Raw genomic sequence first — 14,095 nt, forward strand, 5'->3', positions numbered from 1 at the left:
AGGGGCAAGTGGGATGACCAGGTACCTATGTGTCAGTTTGCCGGACATCAATCCTAAGCAAAATAATGGAAAATCTGACATGAGATTCAACTGATAAAAAATTAAAGGATAGGAATATAATTCATGTCAGTCAACATGGTATTATAGAAAATAGGTCTTGTCAATAAATCTAATTTCATTCTTTGATGAGATTATAAATTTGATTAATAAAGGTAACCATGTAGATATAATGCACTTAGACTTTTACATGGTGTTTGACTTAGTACCATACAACTTTTTTATTTAAAAACCGGCACTATGCAATGGCTGCAGAGCACACACTATATGCATTAAGATCTCAAAAAATAGCTATCAGTGGGGAAATCATCATTGAATAGGGGTGTTTCTAGTGGGATTTTATAGGGATCATTACTATTCAACATTTTTTATCAATGATCTGGAAGTAGATGTAAAAAAAATCATTGCCAACAACATTTGCAGAAGACACAAAGATTGGCAGAGTGGTAAATAATGAGGGTAGGGACTGTCTTTTTGGTCTGTTTGTATAGTGCCTAGCACAATGGGGTTCTCATTCACCACTAAAGCTCTTAGATGCTTTGTTAATGCAAATAATAAATAATGTCATACAGAGTGATCTGAATTGCTTGGCAAACTGGGCCAATTCAAGCAAAATGTGTTTTGATACAGCCAAATGCAGTTATAAATCTAGGAATAAGGAATGTAGGCCATACCTACAGAATGGGGAACTTGCTCCTGGAAAGCAGTGACTCCGAAAAGGATTTAGAGGTCATAATGGACAAGGAACTGAACATGAGCTCCCCGTGTGATGCTGTGGCAAAAAGGGCTAATATCATCTCTGGGTGTACAAAAGAGGGAGTACTGAATCAGATCTAGGAAACTATTTTTTTTCTGTATACGTCATTGGTGAGAACAATACTGGAAAATTGCATCTAGTTCTGGTGTCCACATTTTAAAAAGAATATTGAAAAACTACAGAAGGTGTACAAATGAACCAGAAAAATGATTCCAGGGCTGGAGAAAATGCTTTACAGAGGGAGACTTAAAGAGCTCAATTTGTTATCTTGTCAAAAACAAAACAAAAGATTGTGACTTGATTATAGTGTGTGATGGAAGTGGGAGTTTTCTGTAATATTTTTATGAATGATGTGCATGGCAATGACTTGTTTGACTTGGTATTGTTACCTAGTAAGTGCAGAAGGGTTAAAATGCTGCTTCTGAGCCAAAGCAGAAAACATGAGGTATTTGTGTCACATAATTGTCTGGGGTGATAGGACTGGACCATTAAGGACTGGCTGGAACCAACATATATGAATGAGGATCCAGAAAAACAATCGGAACCCCAGTGTCTAAAAGACTGACACTTAACAAGAGGAGGATCTGCAAGGCAGAAAGTGAACTAAGCATGGCTTTGCAGCAGAAGGAGGACAAAGGACATGAGATGATGGTAGGCTATGATAAGAATTGGGCTCACAGAGACATAAGCGGGTCTCCCCTGGGACTGACAGACAAAGGGACAGAGGGAGAGACAGAGCCAACATGGATTCTGCAGTAGCTTGGCTGTGTGGAGGCATGGCTGTGACCAGTCTGAACTCTTGTTTTAATCTTTGCTTCTCAAAACTAATCTAAGAACTCCCCAATGTTTTATCACACTTGAGTATTAAAACCTAGGCTGCTCTGAAAAAGCTGTCTGGTGTTACTGCAAATACTTACTTGCTGAAATATATTAGTCCTCAATTCCCTAATGGGGTAAAAGTCTCTGAACAGGAGCGGGCAGAGCTCATGGTGAGAAGCAGAAGTGCTGGAGCCCAGAGGCCTAGTCTCTGAGATGTTGCACCTGTATGGCCTACCTTTTTGAACAATGTGACCCCTTAGAGGTCTGGCACACTGAAGGGGTACCCCCAAGGGGCTGTTGAAAGACTGGGACATAGCACAGTGCCTGCAGCTCTGTGACACGGAGAGAAAATACTGAAGGGCTCTATCTAGCAGAGAAAGGCATAACAGGAATCAATGGCTGGAAGTTGCAGCCAGACAAACTCATATGGGAAAGTAGGCACAATTTTTTAACAATTAGAATGTTTAACCATTAGAATACACTATCAAGGGAAGTGATGATGAGTGCTCCTTCATTTGATATCTTCAAGAGTGAATGCCTTTTCAGGAGATATTAGCCAAACACAAGTTACTGGACTCAATAAAGGGGCAACTAAGTAAAATGTAGAGTTCCAGAGGGGTAGCCCTGTTAGTCTGTTTTTAGCAAAACAGCCTGAGTCCTGCGGCACCTTAAAGACTAACAAATTTATTTGGGCATAAGATTTCATGGGCAGAAACCCACTTTGTTGGATGCATTAAGTAAAATGTAGTGGCCTGTGTTATACAGGTCAGGCTAAATGATCCAATGGATTCTTCTGCCCTTAAATGCTAGGAATCTGTGCTAGGAATTAGAAAAAGGAGGAACATGACGGTATCATCCCAGCCCCTGCCACATGAATGATGATGAAACACTGCAAACTTTGCACAATCAGGGGCTGCACTGGAAGGTTGGCCAGGCCCATACCTAACGGGCAAAGAAAACAGACAACAGTCACCCTCATTTTTCACATGGAGATGGCAGATCACAAAAACAATGCAATCCCAGCAGCCTTGCCCTTATCCATAGCACTGAGGATACCTCCTCTCACGACCCCCTTTGTAGCAGTGAAGGGGCCTCCTGCAGATTGTGGGTCCCACAAGGCCATGCTCTCAGTTTGTACCAAGGAGCAGGGCCTGTTGGGACCAGTCACTGCTGGTAACCAGCCTGTGCAGGGAGCAGCGCTGTGATACACACACCCTGCTCTGGCAGAACCTGGAGCAGCTTCCCCAGCCCCAGGAGGGTGAGGGTGTGGGGTGCACAAAGACACACACCTGGAAAGTACCACCATGGGGAGCATCCTCACCCCCCCACCCCCGAATGTGTGTATGGGAGGGGTCACAGCCTTCCCCTCCCAGAAGGTACCACAATGTGTGTGTATGAGGTTCAGGCCTCACCCCGAAAGTACCATAGTGTGTGGGTGTGGGGGGGCGGTCACATAATCACCCCCTGGAAGGTACCAAGCCTCCCGGCTCCCGACATCCCCCCAGCCCCGCCGATGGCCGCAGCGTAGCCGCTCCGCGCGCGCTGAACTGATTGAGCTTAGTGCTCTGCGGCCTCGAGCCTACCCGCCCCTAGCAGTAGTTAAGTCTTTGCGTCACTTCCGAACTGTGAGGCGATGTGTTTCCGGGGTCACGGTGTCTTCCCGTCCTCCCCCCGGGAACGGTTCCTTCGGCTCGGAACCGGCGCTCCAGTATCCGGTAATTTGCAGGGGAAGGCACGGCCCGAGCCCAGGGCCGGGGACACGGAGGGCCGGTGTGAGGCGAGAGACGGGGGATGTCGGGGCGGGGGGAGGGGCAACCTCTCTTGCCGGCGTGTCCGGAATCCCGGATGGGGGCCGCGGGCTCGGTCGGTGCTTTGCTCTGCTCTGCCCTGCCAGGGTGGGTGGGTCTGTGACTGTGATACGGGGCCGGGACCGTCCGTGCTGGGAGTGGGAGGCTGCCAGTCTCGTCACTGGCGCAGTGGCCGGGGCCTGGCCCGACGGATCAGGGTCCCCTGCACGCTGGCAGGGGCTGGCAGCCAGCTAGGGAGATCCGCACATCTGCCGCCTCCCAACTCGGCCCCGCGTGGGCTCCAGCTGTGGTGCCGCACGGGATGACAGCCCCCGCTGCGCGCAGATGGGGGTGACGCGTAGCCCTGGGTGCCTAATGTCAGCCCCGCTGCTGGTATCCAGACTGCTACCTAGAGTCCCTGGGGTGTGACTAGATGTGAGACCCGTCCCAGGAAACAGCCCGCATGCCCATCCTGCTCTCCTGCACATAGAGGTGGTAGGGTATGATAGACGATGAAAAGATCAATTTATGCAGTTGTGTCAGAGAGTTGATCCTGTGTGATATTTGTACAGATGATCCCTACTCAATGATCTAAGGGGGAAGGCACAGCCTCCTCCTCCTCCCCACCCCCAAACACATCTCTCAAAGGACTCTCTGCCAGTGAATGTGAAACACAGTAGCTAAAAATTTTATCCTAATATTTCCTAGTGCTAATCCCAAATCAAGCTCCAAGAATTAACTCAAATATAGTATTTCATCCTTTATTCTCTTCCACCCTCCCCACGCTTTATCCATGCACCATATGCAGTAAAGGACTCTGCAACATAATTCACATTTTCAGTTTGAAGGTATCTGTGGCTTAATCTACTATATATTTGAGGAACTGTTGCCATAAGAATTTGTTTCTGTATCTACTACGCTTATCCAGTCTGTGCATTGCAGTACTTTCCAGGATAATTAAGACAGGTACTTCAAGAATGCTACTCATCTGACTGTAAACTAATTACCCAAATGTCATAAATGGGTACCCATGCTAATTGACGCTTACACACAACTTCCTGTTGTAAGCTTTTAGTCAGAAGAATAATGATTGAAACTTGATTAATGCTTTATGCAGAGACTCAAAAAATTTTAGTCAGCTGTACTGATGCAGATCTGTTGGTGTAAGAGACTGTCAAAATCCCAATCAGGGCAACATTTATCTTATTTCAACTTTTAATTGGATATAAGAAGTGCTGATACATACTAATTTCTTTGTTTGATTTACTGTTTGCAGTAGATTATTGGCAAAGCTCCATAGCTTTGCCATCATCAACTGACTTACGTGCAAAAGCCTCTTCAAATATTATTTTATACCCTTTGGGGATATAAAACAGTAAGAGAAGTACATCGTCTAGTAGTCTGATTCTAGGACAGGGAGCCAGAAATTTCTGAACCCTAATTCTGGCTCTGATACCAATTCCTGTTGGCTCTGTGATTGAGCCACTTAGCTTCTCTGTGCCATAGTTTTCCCATATATTTATTAAAGGTAATACATACTACGTAAATATTAAGCATTATGACTGATAGCATGGTGAATTATTTGTTGTATGTGTTGTTTTGGACAGACTTCCTGCTAACTAATGTCAGCAGACAGTGACTGTACCCGAACGAGCCCATCAGTGGGATCTCCATCGGATAATGAGTTCCTGCCAGATCAGCCAAGGTATGTGTGCTCACTTTCCCCTGCCCTTATTGCCAAGGCTCGTGAAGAACTGCAGGAGAAACCTGAATGGAGGCTTCGTGATGTGCAAGCCCTCCGAGACATGGTGTGTAAGGATTACCCTACCCTGGGTACGTGTCTGGACGATGCTTTCTTGCTAAGGTTCCTTAGAGCCAGGAAATTTGATTACGACCGAGCGCTTCAGCTTCTAGTAAACTATCACAGCTGCAGGAGGAGCTGGCCTGAGGTCTTCAATAACTTGAAACCATCAGCAATTAAGGCTGTCCTAGCGTCTGGCTTTCTCACTGTGCTGCCTCACTTGGACGCTGAGGGACGCCACGTTGTCTGCATTCGTCCAGGTATTGTAATGCCTAAATTCCCTGGTTGGGACAAGATTCTTTATATCTTTGAGATGTGCTCTGACTGTGGTGGTCTGTTTCTCGCTCTCTTGCAGACACTGGTGGTGGCTCTTGCAGATTACATGGCTTTGCTTCCTTTTGAAATCTGAAAAGTTAACTTGTGAAAGGATTGTCTGTCGTTTGCCCAGTTTAGATCAGTTTTTTCCTGTTTTAGCAATAGCTGCTGTCAAGTAAAACCAAAAATATAAAGTGGGTTGATGTGGTTGCCTGATGATTTGAGAAAAATATGAATGTGCAGTCAGCCGAGATAGGAATAGGTCTGCTGTCTTCTAGATGTTTATAATAATCCTCTTTGACAACAAACTGCGGGTTCGAAGTGGGACGACGAGCCTCTGGCCTTTACTCCAGCCTAGGATGCTGACATCCCAAATCAGCTTTCAGTGCTGCCAGGTTTGCTGTAAACTGTTTTCATACTTTTCTTTCCCGTTTACCTGCTTTCTTTCTGAGATGAAACTATTTCTCTTCTAGTAATCTGTGCTGGGGAAAGTATGGGGTTCTTAAGACACTTTTCTCCTTGAAGTAAACATGAGTTGCCATTATGGCATCTTGCTTGAGAAATTAGGTATTAAAGAATAATTTAGGAGTTATGGAAAATAGATAATCATTTTTGGCATATGTATTATAGTCTTATATTTACTTTCTAAAATAACTATACGTGTCTTGTAACCTTAGACAGATGGACACCAAGTAATTATCCAATTACTGAGAACATTCGTGCCATATACTTAACATTAGAAAAACTCATTCAGTCCGAAGAGACCCAGGTGAATGGAATTGTAATCCTTGCAGACTACAAAGGAGTCAGCTTATCTAAGGCATCTCATTTTGGTCCTTTTGTAGCCAAAAAAGTGATTGGAATTCTTCAGGTAAGACCTGCGTTGGGAGGGGGGAAGGTGTGCACTGTAAACTACTGCTTCTATGTCTAGAGTTCTGCTAGTGCTAACAAAAATATTTATATGTTGGCTTTTACCAGAATGCTTTTAAAATGTGTTTCTGCCATCTAATTTCCCAACTCTTAACTGGTTGTTGCTAGCTGCTAGTGGATCTGACTCTATACTCCCAGCCTCCCAAGACTACTGCTACTTTGGGAACATGAACTCTGAGTTGTTGAGCCTGCTGGCCATCTGGTAGGGGGAGGATAAGTGAAGTAAGACTAGGGAGAAGAGACCCCCTTGCTGATCTTCCAGTGTTAATAATATGCACTGCTGTATAAATGGTCTTTGCTAAAAGATCTTCCAATCTAGATGGGACATAGAACCATTCACACACTGAGCCTTGGATGATTGCGCAAGTTTCAAGTGGTGCTGCAGAAATTTTGCCGAGTTGGCTTTTGAAAGACTTCCCAGAAAGGTGTTTTTTGAGGAAGAATTTCAAAGAAGAAAGAAGTCGAGAAGAAAGAGGCTGCTCCAAGCTTAAGGAGGGCAGTATAGAAGGAAGTGCAAAGCAGACACTGAGAAGGGTCTCACAGTATGTTTAGCGGGAGGAGCACAGGGAACAGGGAGAGGATGTGTGAAAACAGACATAAGCAGAAGTGGAGGTGTGCAGATATTGGACAGTTAAGAGGGTTTACCTGGTCTGAGTGACAGGAGAGGATGATAGTTTTAGTTGTAGCATTTTCTGTAGTCTAGAGGAGAGCTGGCAATATAATGTGTGCAAGCTCCTCTTGAATGACTTTTTATTCTTCCCATGAACTTTAGTCTAGCCTGAGCTGTGCACGCTTTTTTTGTTGTGTCTCTGCCGGAAGAATGGGGAGAGTTCCGAGAAAACAAGAACGGACACTTAATTACACACTGGCTGATATTTTGCACTGTTCTTACAGAAGTTTCACAATCTGAACGTGATTGTTTTGCAAAGTTATGTCTGAATCCACAATTAACTTACACAAGTGAAATGGGTGATATATTTCAATTGATAAATACAGATATAAATAAAATAAAGTACACAGAAGTTTGGGTGAGGGACTAATACTTATTTAACTTACTATTGAAGACCCCAGTTGAAATATGGTGTAAGTTGCATGTGAGATGAGTGCACTAGTTCTTATCCCACAGCAGATGCTATTTGGCACACTTGAAAGCCTGTGGCAAGGGGAGGAGACCCCAGGACTAGAATAATGGGAGTTTTTGCTAGCTAGACTTGGAGTGACTTGGCTGATGCACGCAGAGAAGCTTGCTTTTGCAAGAGTTATCAGTCTCTCACTGCCAAGAGCCCCCCAATTAATTAAACCTTTTACAGAGAAAACACGCATGCAGTGCAAGTGTCCACTCTTCAGCCCAAGCATTGAATGGGGGTTCTCTGTACAGCCAGAGTTGGTTATTGGAAGAGGGAAGTGTCACTAACTCAATGATGAGACTATAGTTGCTAAAAACACCCTTTTCCTTTATTGATACTTCCTGCAGAAAGCCTCCTAGTGGAAGCACCAGGACTAACCTTATTTTTAAATTTCAACTTATTCTGAAGAGCTCTGTGTTCCAGTGGAGGCTGATAAAGCTGTCTGACCTCCCTCCCATGTGCTCGTGTGGTGTCCACCAGTGCAGGGCCCCTTTATCTTTTGCAGTCAACTTGACCAACTGGTTGGATTTCCAGTTGAATAGTAACAATAATTTTTCTCCTTTTATGCAAAATACATGAATGTTTTCCAGAATAACATGGGCTCTGATCCTTAATCATTTAAAATGCTGTGTTTAAAATATGGGCTACTCTCTGACCAGTCAGTGTTTTTGATTCCCCAGAGTCTGTGTCCAGGGAATCCGACCCTCAGAATCCAGGATCGCTCATTTTATACTGGGGAATCCTGACCGGGGCAAAGGTGGTTAACTGATCCTTCCAGTACAGTAATGTGCTATCATTTTTATACCTGGGCTGATCCTGTCTTAAATTTAAAACATTACATTTTTTCAAAAGAGGGCTGGGGATGAAGTAGTGACATAGAAAATGAAAACTTACTATTGCAGGTACATCTCCTGATCCAAGAGTGCCGTCAGGCTCTAAGTGGGTGCCAGACCCTCTTGGTTTTATCTGATTCTTGCACACATATACTCTACCTCACTGCATCGATTTACATTTGAATTGCAAATAGAATCTTGGCAGCAGTTGGATTGTGTTGTCAGTCAGTGTCAGGAAGGTTAAATAGAAAAAGCTCTCCAGTGTTTCTAAACAGCTGTAAAAATCTCCTCCCCCCAGGATGGTTTTCCAATTAGAATAAAAGCCGTCAACATTATAAATGAACCTCGCATATTCAAGGGAATATTTGCCATCATCAAGCCTTTTCTGAAGGAAAAGATAGCAAACCGGGTAAGTGATTGTGCCTTTTAATACTGGGCTTAATGACAAGCTCTCTGATGGACATGAAATGTAAAGAATATTGAAACAGATAAAAGTTGGCACAATGTCCTTTACTCGAGCTGTCTGTGATCATATCATCCTTTGCTTCTCATTTCCTGGCTTTTGTCTTGCTCTGTCATAACGTTATCACTTTAAGCATGCTGAGGGTTAGGGAGAATTGTCAGTAGGATTTTTCAGAGCAATGACAGAAGTGGTTGGCTTTCTTTGATAAGTACAACTTTGGCATTGTACCTGGTTGAATGCATAGTTTTAGTACCTGTATTATGTATTCAATACAGTAAGTTTCCTCTGAAGTTGGGATTATTGAGCCAATAGCATCCTATACATTAATGTTATCTTCATTGGAGGATGTCTTCTGAGTTGTTCTTTTTTCTTATCCCTTTTTATTCTTCCCCTTCCTTTCTCAAGGATCCTATGTTGTAGTAACTTTCTCATCAGCTAAGCAGGGCTGCATGCTGTTCCCCCTGAAGTTGGTTGATTCTTCTCTTTCACATACCAAAGAGGATGCCTTTCTCCACAGGGCTGAGTGCTGCTTCCTCTGCACTCCCAGTCCTTGTGAATGAGTTTAGACTCACACTGAACTGGAAACCTAGTTATTGTGATTAAGATTTACTAGCTGGATTGCCTGAATAAGAGAAGACTTTCAAAGGGGGTCCAACTGCCTTCTTCGTTTTGCTGCACAATGTTGTGCACTGTCCTTTGCAAATGATATTGCTTGCAATTGTACATGCAGAGTCAGTGGCCTCATCTTGAAATGTGCCCCTTAGAATTATTTAAAGAGCAGAATATTCTCCCTAGTTGTCATGTGCTGGTCTCGCTGCAGATTTAAAATGTTTTATTAACAAGCTGAAAAAGTGTCTGATACATTCTGTTAATGTCTTTTGGGATTTTCTTCTTCAGTTTTTTCTTCATGGCTCTGATTTGAATTCTTTACATCAAAACCTTCCACAAAGTATCCTTCCTGAAGAATATGGTGGCACTTCAGGGAAACTGGACATTACTGGCTGGAATGAATTGCTGCTTGCCTCCGAAGAGGATTTTCTGCAAGACTTCTCTCAGCTGGTTCTCCCAAGTGACAGCTTACCATCTGAAGCTCTAGTGAGTGGGGATGCTGAGGAGAAGCAGAGTGATGAGCCTCTGCGAGGCATGAAACCTCAACTCTATTACTGTTATTAAGAAAGCAGTTAAAGGAAGCTTCCTTGCACTAGCAGTCTAGATGCCCTCTCCTGTTCTGAAAGGAATAAGAACAGTGGGGTTCTGAACTCTGCCTTACTTCTAAACCTGAAGTTTGTGAGTAGACTGCTGAGGCACTTTACACTGTGGAACCAAAGCAAGTTAAAGTGAGCATGATGGGAGCAAGGCAGAGTTCTCATTGGAATCTAGGCAGAAAAACACATCATTCCCAGCCACCTCAAGTGTTACGGATCCTTAATCCCAGTGTGAAAGATGTAGTCTAGCAAATTCCTCTTAATTGTAGTGAGAGAAAAATGTCTCAAAAGAGTGAATCTGACAACGTCTCTCTCGGTAAAAATGGCCGAAAAGACTTGCTAGTTTGGCAACCATCAAAAAATAGCATCATCAGTGCACCCTGCAGAGTGAAGCTCTGTCAATGAAGATTGTCAGAAATGTCTAATTCACAGTCCTGGACCTAATACTTGGTCCTTTCTGTGCACCGACGTGCTCCAGGAGTATCGGAATGAATACTGGAGCTTCTCCCTGATATTTTGCACTCTCTGCATGTGTGGAATTCCTAACAGATTTGCCCTTTGGATTAGAAAGGAAAGACTAGTTATTTCAAAATACAGTGTAATCATATACAAATTCCACTTCCAGAAGGCTGAGCCTTTCAAATCATGTATTCCATAACTTTTTTCCAATAAGATGCAACTTTGAATATTGACAACAATCTGGGACCAGCTGAAGAGAAGTGAGGTCATTCACTCATATTCAGCATGTCTCAGATATAATCAGTTGCTCTTTTCTTCAGCTAGTTGCTTTGATGCCCTGCCTTTTCAACCTAAGTAGCTTAAATAGAACCTATGAGGAAAGATTTTGTAGCAGGTAGCAGTAGCATTTATAGAAGGCAATATTAAGTAAGAGAAAGCAAGGTAGTTCTTGAGCTACATTACTGTGGATAGAATTTTTGAATCTGAGTCTTTGTAAAACAAATGTAGACAGATATTTTAAAAGAATATTCGTAGGTTTGTTGTATTGCAGTTGTGTTCTCTGCTCATGTTTGTCCTGGTTTAAGTAACTTGCTGTGTGTCAGATCTTTGAACGGCAGCTTCTTCTGTAAAATCCAGACTTTGGTCACTTTTGTAGAGCTTAAGCCTGGGTTATGTATTCCAGTGTTTTAGACCCTTAGTTGTAATGTCAAATGAGGTTGAGATGTCCTCCTCCTTTCTAGGCTGTTCCCCAAGTTTGTGTGTCATGGTATTGAATTTTAAATTAATTCTGAGCACATTATCTTTGCACATGTCATGCACTATATAAATAGTGCAAAAGTAAAACCTTCCTACGGCTAAGAAAGCACACCCAGTTATTTCAAAGGATATGTCAGTGGACAATAATACTCATTATCATAAGTCAACTCATCTTTATAGCACTTTTTAAAAATTTTGAAATTTCTTGGGGGCGGGGGTGAAGGAGAATGGTTCGGAGGATAAATCTTTTACTAAGTGCCAAGTGGGAAACAAGGACCAGTTATCTTACTGTAAATATGAAATATATGGTCTCAAGGAGTTGGACCATCCTTTTCTCTGAGTGCCAAATTGTACTTGTTTGAATGTCTTTTCCTAGATTACACCATAGCATGACTATGTTGCCAAAAAGAGTTTGGGAAGGAATAGATTAGGAGAATCACAGCTCCTTGGCTTGGCAGAATGCTAGCTTTTTTTTCAAGCAATAGAAGAGTAGGATTGGGTTTTGAAAGGAATAAAATATAAAGCTTTTTCCAGTTAGCAGTTCATAGCTTCATGGGGAACAAGAAGTTCATATCCTGTCAGTTGAACAGAGGCACTTTAGCAGACCACTTCCTTTGTTGTAGAGGATGCTGGAGAGCTGGCAGGAATCTGTTGAGAGACAATATAGCTTTTTTTCTTTCCTTCCCTTTTTAGGTATGAAGGATAGTAGGAGAGACTCTCCTGCCTCTAACATCAATGCATGACAGCGCCTGCCCCTTTCTATACTTGTCTTAATTTTCATGGGGAAAAGTATCTTAGGTGGAAAATATTGTCATTAACAATCTGTTAATCCCCAGTTTTCTTGCAAACATGTTAGAAATGGAATGCTGGCTAATGTCTCTTCAATTGAGCAAAACTTCCCCTCAGATCTACGGTGCAGTACTTGACCTTCACGTTGCTTGCCTTGACTGTGGAGATTAATCCAACCCTTCTTCCACCTAGTAAAACAGCAGAATGTGGCATTGCTTAAAACCATAATTGTCAACCTAAGCTATCTATCTAAATTAACTGCCAAAAGTGTGCTGGGGTGTCTTGGAGGGTTTGAGTGGATGTCTACTACTAATTTCCCTCTGCCCACCTAAATTGGGTACATCATTTGTCTTTGAATTGGATGCATGGAAGGCTTTATTCTTCCTTCCTCTTTCATGGTGGGGTAGTTTTCCCCTTTAATGGCTACATCTGCACTGCATGCTTCTTTTGGTGACATGCACCATAAATACACTGCATGTATACGGTGTTCCCCTAGCACAGATTTAAATAGCAGCGTAGATGGTAAAGTACACAGGCAAGCAGAGGAAGGACGTTCCTAACCCGGTGCATACATACCCTACTTGCCCACATAGTGCCTTCCCCCCATCTACACTATTTTTAGCAGCATAGTGTCCTGCTGCTGGAGTTTTTCCCCACAGCAGTGAAAGGTTCTGGCAATGGGGAGCTGCCAGAGCACCCCCCATGTGTACAGTTACCCATCAGAATGGATGCCACCAGTGTGTAGTGTAGACATATCCTAAGAGGAGCTGCCCAGTTATATAACTATTGAAGAGGGACAGCTTCAGCTTAGAAAACTTAAGTTCCTCCTTTAAAAGGAGTAAGTGGGAAGTCTCCAGCAACCAAGGTAACACCTGATTTTTTTCCAATGCTTTTGCACTCTGACATGCCTTAAAATGTGGTAACTAAACTAGATTTTAGTTGTGACCTCAAACCAGGGTCTTCCTTGGAGGAAAAATTGACAATTTGTTGTACTTTATCCTTAAATACAATAGCTTTGCTCATCTTGTAGATGGAGACTTAAGTTTTCTCCCTCCACAGAACTTTTGTTTTGGAGTTGTTCTAAAGACTCTTTGGAGTCCAGCTTTTACATTCAGTATAGCTCAGTTATCAGTTAATACAGCGTAAATAGACAAGGCCAGTATTTCATTCATTATGGTCAGCTATAAACTTTTCTAATTCCTTTTTGGTGGCAGATGCTTTGCTTGTCTTCCTAAAGAAGTTCGTCTTGAGTTCTGCATCTTAACAGCTGGAATATTTTGGTACCTAAAGTATTTAAAAAAAAAAATGTATAGGAAAGTTAAGTTGTCAAACCATTTAGTGACAGGCAGCTCTTTTGTCTGAGGGTGATGGCACTATAAAGAAAACTGGCTAGCGTGTTTTACAACAGGACCACATATCTAGTGCTTCCTTATCTTTAAAGCAGGAGGGAAGGAACAGCAATGAAGTTAGCTATAAAAAAAAAATCCCTTTCTGTATTAGAATTAACCTAATGTGGCTGTTTCAACTACACTTTTATAAAAATCAATTCTGGGGGAGGCTGGCTGAGTGAGCACCTCCTCTAAGTTACTGCCTAAGCAGAACAGTTACTTGTGAGATTATCCTCAAACTGTTTTGGCAGCCTTGACTATCTCACAGGAAGCATGACAAAGGTTAACTGCATACTGTAAATAAAATACTTGAATTTATACTATGGCAAATAAATATAAGTACTGAGGTCTTTCAGGGAATGGATGAGGGTTTTTGGCACAAGTCTAGTAGTATACATGATTGTTAAAACAAAAAGCAAAATAATTATTTGAAGTGGGCCTGAAGTTGTTGGGTTTAATATACATCTGTTCTTTTGATAAAATGTTTATTTTTATATTGCATTTTATAAAATGGAGTGGTCAAAATGTGTAATTTTATTATGCATGACTGGGTATTAAACAATTCTACCATAACAGCTTCTATGTTATTTTAAGCGTGTATGTACAACC

The 14,095-nt window shown here is 42.5% G+C and overlaps 1 protein-coding gene across 2 annotated transcripts; it reads left to right on the plus strand.

The window, feature by feature from the left end:
- The first annotated feature begins 3,276 nt into the window (after window positions 1–3,276).
- Window positions 3,277–14,059, plus strand: TTPAL (alpha tocopherol transfer protein like). Of its 2 annotated transcripts, XM_067554350.1 has the most exons (6): window positions 3,277–3,348; window positions 5,028–5,481; window positions 6,214–6,407; window positions 8,725–8,835; window positions 9,787–9,984; window positions 12,003–14,059. In XM_067554350.1, the coding sequence occupies exons 2-6, from the start codon at window positions 5,043–5,045 to the stop codon at window positions 12,006–12,008; spliced, it is 948 nt and encodes a 315-aa protein (XP_067410451.1). In that variant the 5' UTR covers window positions 3,277–3,348; window positions 5,028–5,042; the 3' UTR covers window positions 12,009–14,059. The 2 variants fall into 2 exon arrangements, with proteins under 2 accessions (XP_067410451.1, XP_067410450.1); XM_067554349.1 differs by having other exon boundaries at window positions 9,787–14,059.
- The last annotated feature ends 36 nt before the right edge of the window (window positions 14,060–14,095 follow it).

This window comes from Emydura macquarii, unplaced genomic scaffold, assembly GCF_026122565.2.
Source record: "Emydura macquarii macquarii isolate MOO-44397 ecotype Brisbane River unplaced genomic scaffold, CSIRO-AGI_Emac_v2 contig_1483, whole genome shotgun sequence".
NCBI lineage: Eukaryota > Metazoa > Chordata > Testudines > Chelidae > Emydura > Emydura macquarii.

Coding starts and splice junctions, on each gene's coding strand:
- TTPAL (XM_067554349.1), top strand. CDS start 5,043: ATGTCAGCAGACAGTGACTGTACCCGAACGAGCCCATCAGTGGGATCT. Junction 5,482..6,213: donor CGTTGTCTGCATTCGTCCAG/GTATTGTAATGC, acceptor TTGTAACCTTAG/ACAGATGGACACCAAGTAAT. Junction 6,408..8,724: donor AAGTGATTGGAATTCTTCAG/GTAAGACCTGCG, acceptor TCCTCCCCCCAG/GATGGTTTTCCAATTAGAAT.